Genomic DNA, 9,963 nt, shown 5'->3' on the forward strand with positions numbered 1-9,963 from the left:
ATTCTTAGGGTACAACCACTAATAGCCAACTGTAACTTTTGAGTAGGAACTTACTACAACAAAGTGCGCTTCCCAAGCTCTAGATGTGGTTCCAAGTGTCAAACTGTAATTCTGTAACAGACATAAATCATCATGAAAAACCTCACTCATCAACAGAAGTCACAGAGTTACATAAAGAAGTGATTTTGTTAGCACTCATAATCCCACACAGTTCACCACCCAGTCAACCTCATTCCTTCATTGAATGTGTTCTGACTCACGTTAGTTTCTTTTGTTAGTAAATCACAAAGTGCAGCAAGGCCTTACTGTGTAAACAGAAATGCAAATGCCATGCATAAGAAACAAATGTCCCCCATCAAGTTCAGAAGGTTGAGCACTTCTTATACACTATATTAATTGGATTACTTTACAGGATTACAGCCTCAGAAAACTGATACAGTAACTCCCACCTAGAGGTTTTCCCAGAGTCAGCAGTAGGCACCTCTGTGCAGAGGGCCATAGTAAGCAGTTCCTGAAGTCAGGCACAGGATGTTTGCAATGAGCTGATTTACCAACTCTGAGGGACAACCCCCAAAACAAACTGGTTTTGAAGGGAAGAATATTGTCACTGATGTTCTTTTATCTTTACAGCTTGTCAAGAGAAAAATAAACTGTAGAACAGAAACCAGAATAAAAAATGGGTGTAAAATAGAAAGTATCTAATGCTGCCTCAGTAACAGACTTCTAATATAAGGAAAGAAGAAATTCAGAAAATTCAGCTGACATACAAACTATAAGATAGAATCCAACTGGAAATTTCAGAATAAAAAGCAGCAATACATTACTTCTGGCATAATCACAATAAAGTGATGCTTGTAACATTTTCAACAAAATATGTCAATGTTGCAGCTTGATATACCTTTAAACCACATCCATTTTATTTTCAGTAGATTAAAAGAGGTATGAGAATTCCAAAATCAGAGGGGAGGAAAAAAAAAATCGAGTATGCTTTCAGTTGCTTGAAGTCAATATACAAATGTAAATATCTCAGCATTTTAAAATGCAGGTATACAGTTTTTTGCTGAACTGAGCAACACATCTTACCTAGAAAAAGATATCTCCATTCACCTTTAGGAACATGAAAATCTAACTCTCACCACCTAATTACTGATTTTTCACCTCTCACTCATGGAAAACAAAACTGTTACTTCTTGCATCTAAACTTAAATTACACTTTCTATGCAAAAGCATTTTCTTTTTTTCTTCTTTTTTTTTTTTTTAAGAAAAGACAGGCAACAAACTACGCCTCTCAAAAGGATGACAAAGCTCACCTGTAAGTTCTGACATCCCTCCCTCCTACACTCCATCCCTCTCCCTTTCTAGACAAATTCTGTTCAGTTCAAATTTAAGATTTTGGAGTCTTTCGGTTCAACAAGATGAAGCTTTCCAGAGGTGAAGCATGCAAAGGAATAGGAGAAAGAAAAGGCAGACTAATCATACATCAAGAAAAATGATGTTCTGAATACATTTTACTGAAATTCTCATGATAACTTCTCACCTACTTAGTAAACTTTGTGACATTCTTAAAACATTTGTTTTCTTATTCTGAGAGAGAAAAAAAGAACAAAACTTTGACCTTGCCCTTTGTCAGATCAAGAAAAAAATGAAAAAGAAAAAAAGAAATAAGAAAGAAAGAAATTCCAAATTTAAGAGCCCCCATCAGAAAAAAATAAAAACCTTCTATCAATTTGAATGAATTCTTAAATTCATAACTACAGGCAATAGAAAGTCCTACCACAGGCTTGGGTTGAAGCTGTGGCACACTTAAAATCAGGAAGAGCCATCAAACCCAATACTGGAAGACAGGGATCTCAGTAGCTCTGACAAGACCAAGGAAAAGCAAGAGGGATTAAACAAAGTTTTGGACTCAGATCTTGAAACCCCAAGGAAAAGCAAATTAAAATGAAACAGAAGATAGAGTACAGAACAGAGTACTCTTCTTGTACAAGATGCTGCTAACAGATTCCAGAAATGGACTTGGAGGCACAACATTGCAATATTCTGAAACTATCCAAGAATGCAACATTTCTTCTACAGGATTTCAGGAACCATCTCATATCAAAGAAAATTTACAGGATATTTCTACAAGAACCCTGGTCAGATCAAAATGGAAACCAGGTCTCTGTTGATTCTTCTTCCACTGACGTACCAGTATCAAAAGCAGTAACTTTTTAAATGCATAATTCATTGCATAAGACATATTAGAAGTGATTAAAGACTAAATAATGGCTGACATATCTGAACAGGCAGTCAGACCATCATTTAAAGACCTACTGAAAAACATCTTAGGGTATGAATCATTAACTCACAAGCTTACCCTACTGAAATTCAGTCAACAATGATGGCATTTGAGTTTTCTGGATTTACCTGTGCAGCCATCATCCTCCTGCAACTACTACATACTATACTAGTGGTTTTTCTTTTGCTCACAAGCTTTTCTGAAATACCTACTACATAATTACAATAAACTAGGTACACTGCTTATGTAGGCAGCTGAGCCCAGCAGAGTCAGGTGGAACAGTGCAGGAGTGGAGCCCGTGTGGCTCAAAGTCAAACCCCAGCAGATTCGGCATGGCACAGGATAAACCTTTGCTTTCTGTGTTAGCTGGGGCAGAAAAACACCCCAAAACCCACATGTATTTAATACAAGCTTTTAAATGAAGATTAATCCAACTCTTAAGTAATACAGGGCTATTAAAGTACCTGTAGCATCAGAGGAAAGAAAGAAATGGGGATGGAGAGAACCTTACTGAGTATTTCCCTGCATCACATTTTTTTTTTTCCCCTTGCATGGAAAAGAGAATATGCATTCCATCTGCCCAGCACTTGCAATAAAGACTATAAATGCACATAACTGTCTGTGCATTAGCATTGCAAAACCCACTTCATAAATGGGCAGAAAATAGACAAAAATATGAAGTCACATGATTGATGCTTATTTTTTGGCATATCCCCAGTGTTAGGAGTACACAGGATTCTTGTGACTGTTGCAGGGCTAGAAATTCTTATCTATCTGTACAGGTATTTAGGTTTCTTCTGTCACCATTAGAACCAAATGCTTTTACAAAGATTGCTTCAGGATGAAGACCATGTGCCTGCAGAGAGAGGTTTAATGATCTGGCTTGTGCTTGGCATGTTAGTTCTAACTAAATTATTCCATTTTTCAGCTAGGAAATAAACACACTGTAGGTGATGTTCAAATGTTTATCAGCATGGCTGCATTCCTGATGTACGATGAGGCTCAGTTACCAGTGCATGGATCCTTCTATCCAGCAGTTTACTGAGTCTTATGCAGATCTATCCAATTGCCTGGGCTTACTTTGAAAACTCTTCAAATTCCATTCATTCCTCCACTGAAATTTATACACAAGGAATTCTGCTTGCCCATCACGGGAATGAAGATGTTCATACACCAAGGGAAATTATCTGGCATATTCAGCAAAGGAAGATACATTCCTCTTTCTCATTTTCCTTTTTCTGAAGCCAAAGAACACATCCCACACAAATCCCAGGTACTTGTTTTTTTCCAGCTTCGCCTGGTTTAAAAGGAAGGAATATAGCTGTAAGAGACAGCCATTTCTGGCTTGATTCCATTAACACAACTCCACATTCTGGCAATCCCCAGGAAAACTCACAGACAGCCAATGCAAATTTTGTGTTGCTTCCTTTCATCATTCCTTTGAAAGAAGGATTTAAGCAGAGATATACTTCAAATTCAGTGCACTCAGTTTTCACAGTAGAATTCCAGAGAGGTTTTCACTGAGGTAGACAGATAGGACATGCCAGTGTTTGGCATTTGGTTCTGCCAGCTAATATCCTTCAGATATTATTTCCCACAGTCAAGTAAAAGACAACCAGGTAATACAAGTCTGTTGTTATGCAGCATTATTACTCAAATCCTCTGGGAAGCTGTCTCACAAAACGCAATGATCTTATCACTCCATCTCAGTGACAAAAACCTTGTCCTGCACCAAAATGTCATCCATGTTAAAAACTAACTGATCCATGCATCTTATGGAATGATACCTTGTAGATTTTTGCCAAAGTCCCTCTGGAAAGTCTACTGAATTACTAGGAAACCTAATATACTTACACTTTTCTTCGAGCACATGACAATTATAAGGAAGTCATTCCTGACTTTGGTAAACATTAAAGTATGCCACAACACAGAAGGAATGACATCATCTTTTTATTTAACATCTAATGTAGTTGCTAGTGTGAATGCTCTTATAAACACATCAATATTACTTTCAATCTGACCATTATAGCATGATAGAAATTGCAGCCGTCACATAAGTTAACACAGCTCATGTTATGACACCTTATCTATCATATCTTTCCCTTTCCTAACAGGAAGCATCAAGATACCAGGTTTTTTTATTAAACAATTCTGAGAAGCTAAGAAAAGCTTCTACTAAATCACATGCCTCAAAAACATTTGTTCCAACCTATGGTAGCTGAGTAACATCACTGGGCTTGAGAAGAAGCAACATATTTGAAGAGTTTAAGCCCTTCACCTCGTAAGCTGCACCATGATTATTATGTTAAAAAAAATAAATTCAATAAAAAAGGTTCTTTAATAAGTGAATATATAATTAGTTAATGAATCTCACACTTGATAACCAGGGAATATAGCATAAAACTACACGGTAGTAAAACCACAGGGGAGTTCCTGCTAGTCTTTGTTAGGAAACTGGGGTGACCTCTCATGATGGTGCAGGCAGTGCCCTTAAGCTGCTCTATTTCTTCCAAGGAGAACAAAGAAATACCACAGCTGTGCCTCTGATGGTCACAGAATACTGCAGTAAGCTCCATATTGCTGTGGTTGCCTATAAAAGGCTTAAACTGTTACCAAAACTAGTTCCTTTATGCCTTTTCTCAGTTAGTGAGATGCATTAGGCAGCCTCACAGGCCCCCCATTTCCAGAGTGGTACAGACAACACAGCCAGACACGGCTTAAGTGCCATACACCTGCGAAACATACTACAGGTCTTTAGCAGAATACAGACTGGAGACGAAAAATTATGCCATGCTACCCTTACTTTGGTATAGGGAGAAATTCCAGGGTATAACTGTGCCAAACAAACACAGTAAGAAGTTAAAATTCTTTCATACACCCTGAAAAAATGTGGTCAATTTTACAGTTCAAAGGTTATTTATGTACTAGTACCATGACACCAAATGAAACAAATTTATGTCACTGAAGTTTTATTAGGAAGTATAGGAATATATATACACTTCTTGACTTTCCTTCTGTCATCCACATAAAGCTTCATTTGAGTCAGACCAAGAAATTTAAACAAAAGCCTAGGTGTAATTCAGAAAACAAAACCAAAACTAATGCAGATTTTCAATATGAACCAAAAACCAGAAGAAAAAGGATTTGTCTTTCCGGTTTAATATCCATACTTCCTGGGGTCAGTCCACCGTCAGTATTCCTCCGATTCAGAGAAATACTTCAACAAATCCGTATCCTTGCTAAAGAAAGACCAGTTTATTTTCTTGAATTAGAATCATCCTGTGCACTTTCCACACAGCCATGTAAGAGATAAAACCGCCTTTAAAAATATGCCTGTAATAATATAGCACGTACATAGAGAAGTCAAAGTCAGACATAGTTCTGAAGACCATTCTAAATCTTGGGTCAGAAATTAAGTGGTATTCTCTCTTTACAGTCTGTCCTTATTTTAAGTGCCTACAATGGATTTTCCTCAGGTCTTCACAATTCCAAAAAGCAGGATGCATCAAAACATCTTCGGACTCTGAAAGGAAATGTAGCTCTGTCTCTCAAAACATCAGTCAGCCAACTTACAGGCCTGTCAAGAAACTTCCCTGGTGGACCAACTATTTGCTACAGAGTTTCCTCACCTGCCTTCTCACGCATCCAATACAGACAACTTCCAGATGCAGAACACAGGACAAGACAGTACACGCACTAGACAAGTGATTTCATCCAGTAATAAAATCTTAAAGGTGGTATAAAATGTTTGGCAACCAATTTTAGGATCAAAAAATTCATATATAAAATGTTCATGTGTAATTCCCAAAGAAGAAATGGACTACATGTCCTAGCTAAAACCCCTTCACTACAAACAAGCCATCCAGCTCAATTCCAAAATAGATTTTGAGATCATATTCAGTATCTGTACTGCAGTGCAGTGCCTTAGAGAGGAAGGTACAATTGCTGCAATCTCAGCCACACCACCCCTCACATGAGCTCTTAAACAGTGGTCTCTTGTGCCAGCCCCTGGTGTATCTTCAAAAGTCACATACTGACAAGTACAAGAAACACTTTTTACAATAAACAAAGGATATCCAAAGTGAGTTTTGGCATTCTTTCATTTTAAAATTGCTTCTAGTAGCCAAGATTGCTTTTGAGTATTTTCTTCAGTGCATTCTGGCAATCATATGTTTGATGACTGCAGCTACCAGAATCTCATCTATTTTGATAAACCCCTGTAAAGATAAGCAGCACATGAAAAGCGTTGAGGGATTTAAAGAAAAAAAAATCCAGCTTTTTTTTCTATTCTGTTTCACTGAGAGATTCACATCATTCTTCTACTGTTTATTTATTTATCTTACAATAATCTTCAGATCTTGTTTCTTCTGGTTCCTTTTGTGTCCTCTAATTCCACAGAATCTTCGTGTAGGATGGCACATAAGCATATGACTTTTAGTCAGATTTAAAGTGGCAATCATTGTTTAAATGCTGCCGTAATGAGGAATATCTGGAATAGAAGACTCTGAAATCACAGAACTGCTGTCCTTGAAAAGTAAACACATAGCATTCTTCATTTTAAACTTCTCTGCCATGAACTTCATTCTTTTGTTATCTCACATATAAAAACCCAGCACTAAGTGAACAAAATCTTTTGCATATCAAACATGAATCCTAGGTAATGCTTAAATTTATTTCAAACTACTCTTCCACTGCTGCAAAGCACACTTACACTTTCCACTGGCAGTCACACTCAGAACTATTAAATCCATGAGGAAAATAAGGCAGTACACAATACATTCACACAAGCAAAACGTCCTGTTTTACTGCAAGCTAATTAGAAAATGAAAAAAAAAGAGGCATTAGAAGAGAGTGCAACATGGAACATCAGCATTCCAACCTTAAAAAAAAAAAAAAAAAAAAAGATGAAAAGAGATGACAACTCCATCGGTCCTGGGGAACATGTGCTGCTCATGCTGATTATGCTTCTGATTCCTGACAGGCATGGTAGTCTTCACTGTCTCAGAAGACAGTGAAAAAGACCATAACCCTGTCAGCACTACTTCAGTGTGTCCTGTTGGTGTCTCCTACCACAAACAGCTAAAAGCAGGCCTTTCTCTAATTTAAGAAACTCCACAACTCCAGAAAACCATACACACTGGCATCAGGAACATCACAAGATCAAACAGCTAAATTACGCATTTCTCATCACTTTTAGGTACATATTGCTCCTGAAAGTCAGGACACCTTTAACAAATATAAGGGACAAATACAGGCAGTATTTTTTGAAACCCTGCAATTGGTTTTAATCCTCTCACCAGCTTGCCACCCCACTTCTTGCAAAGGCTTTCCCTTATGGGGCTTCTGTGCCTCAAAAAACAGTCCTTGCATGTATGTATTACGGAAGGAGCCTATGCATTTAGGGGAAAGTCTTTTCTGTCTTCTCCTGGAACTTGGAATTATTTTCACTCTGGTCAAATTACACATCCTGAAAAACATAAAATAAAATAAAAACAAAAAAAAAAGGTGATTTCCATATCAGCTATAAATGTTTTAGATTCTTGACTGTAAAGACTGAACAGTGAAAGTCTATTTTGCACATACGTTTGGTCTTCCTAGTATTTAAAAAAAAAAAAACCAAATTCCTCTACAGGGTAGAGGTCCTCCCTGAACACACAGCTAACAAACACACGGTAGGATACTTGTTCCCCTTCACTTCTCCTGCACAGTATGTGTGCATTCCATGGGAGAAGTCAGGAGGATGTATGTCCAAGCCTAAAAAAGGCCACACATAATACAAGGTCATCTCCACCTAGAGCATTCAGCAAACTAATGAGGGAGATCCCAGAGAAGCATGTAATTCACAGGACTAGAGAAGAGTTCCTTGAGCTGAACTGAACAGCACAGAGCTGAGCTCCAGCCTGTCCAAAGTTGTCTCAAACAACGTAAGCTCTGACTCTTCCAGAAGTACAGGGCATTCACAAGTTGCGTTCACCTCTCAGAAGTGACGTATCAAACTCAAATTATTCCCAAAGAAACAGAAATCCGTCCTAGCAGCAGAATTTGCAGGAGGTAGTGCTTAACACCACTTTACCAAAACAAAAGAACCCACAAAAAAAAAAGCTGCAAGTAAAGAAGAGAAACCATTAGACATAAGAATGTGTGGAGAAGAAGGAAAATCGAAATTTCCAATCAAAAGGTGGCAAAAATACAAGTTCAGTTTAGTGGCTTAATGCAAATAAAGGGCATTTTTAATTGAGTAAAATCTCATGTGCATATTTAAACATTAAAAAATATAGTGTTTACATTCCAGGGTAAACTCTAAAGATTTAAGGAAGTTTATCAGGTCCTACCAAAAGAAGAAAATATGAAGAGCACTGTTTACATGTAGTAGGCCTATAGATGTCATCCTGAAAGTATTCAAAGCACAGAATGCTTTTTGCTTGCATACGGTGTTCTTTAAAAAGTTCTAGTTTATCTACAAAACATTTATGAATCCATCTGTCCCTAATTGGTATTTTTAAAATACATAACAAAAAAGAAAAACTGCAGTAATTAACAGGGTAATATCAAATTTCCAGTGCTTTCTACCAATAGCATTCAGAAAGTTACGCATATCTAATAGCTTTAGAGACCACTAATCCAAGCTTTCTAAGAATAGACAGATGGAAGACTACATCAAAAAATATGTCTGAAAGCAACTGACTTTTCCAAGTAATGCTCATAACTTGGACAAAGTGGAAGGAAGAGTAAAAATCACTGCTAGCATACCACTACAGATTATAGAGTCCAAACTTCACATGAAACACGTTTCTCAGGCCTTTTTTATTAAGCTACACAATAAGCCTCCCCCAAGCGTCAGTTTACCACATTCAAGGTCATTTTACCACTGTACAACATTCTAAACATTTTTAAGTATTATCTAAGACTGGGTTTGCCAAATCTGTATTAAGCCTGACACACATTATCAGGAGTGCTGTTTTACGTAACATGCTGCTGCTGTCAGGTGCTGGAGTTTAACATTACTGTATATGTGCTGAGCTATATTAGCATGCTCACTGCTTCTCCTTCCCTATTAAGCATTCAGATAACACGAACTAAGCTTAACACTCAAGCCTGCAGTAAGGCTGCCATTGTACAAGTCTTCCAAAAATCTTTACCAGTGACAAGTACTAATAAAAAAACTCTCATAAATTGAGATGACAAATTATCTTTCACAGAAGTATTTTTCTGTTTTGTCTGTAGGTGTTAGGCAACACTACAAAACAAGTCACATAATGCTGACAGGAAAAAAAAGTTGCCAATCTTCATGCCAATGTTGCGTAACAGCTGTATTTCCTGTAAAAGCAGATTGTCCAAGAATCTTCAAAAAAAAAACCTGAATATTAAGGTGTACATCTGCTATTGTACGGTTTCTGATAGAAATTTAAGACGACTGAGATCCAGGATTCACAATGCTGCAAACAGCATATGAATATGTTTCACATACACTATGTGGCTTTCTTTCCACTCCTCTTTAGATGTATTTCCTTACAAGACATTGAACGTGAACATTTTCTAAATCAGACTGTACGAAATAAAAAGGAAGTTAAGCTTTATCCTACAGTCCCAGTGTTTTTAGCGGTACTTAACAAATGTCTCAGCAATTTTTCCTCAAACTGTAACACGGTTTGTATATTTGTATTTGAAGATGCCCATCTGCAAAA

General features: G+C 37.2%; 1 protein-coding gene across 2 annotated transcripts in view; it reads right to left on the reverse strand.

Annotated features, from left to right (window-relative positions):
- The window catches only part of RYR2 (ryanodine receptor 2), a 391,308-nt gene that overhangs the window by 380,303 nt on the left and 1,042 nt on the right, over positions 1-9,963 (reverse strand). The window contains exon 2 of one of the 2 annotated variants that reach the window (XM_032102226.1): positions 55-111. The exons of the other annotated variant lie outside the window; for it this stretch is intronic. Within the exon in view, the coding sequence (XP_031958117.1) occupies positions 55-111 (57 nt within the window). The remainder of the gene's footprint in view (positions 1-54; positions 112-9,963) is intronic. 2 annotated transcript variants of the gene reach the window in all.

This window comes from Corvus moneduloides, chromosome 3, assembly GCF_009650955.1.
Source record: "Corvus moneduloides isolate bCorMon1 chromosome 3, bCorMon1.pri, whole genome shotgun sequence".
Classification (NCBI taxonomy): Eukaryota; Metazoa; Chordata; class Aves; order Passeriformes; family Corvidae; genus Corvus; species Corvus moneduloides.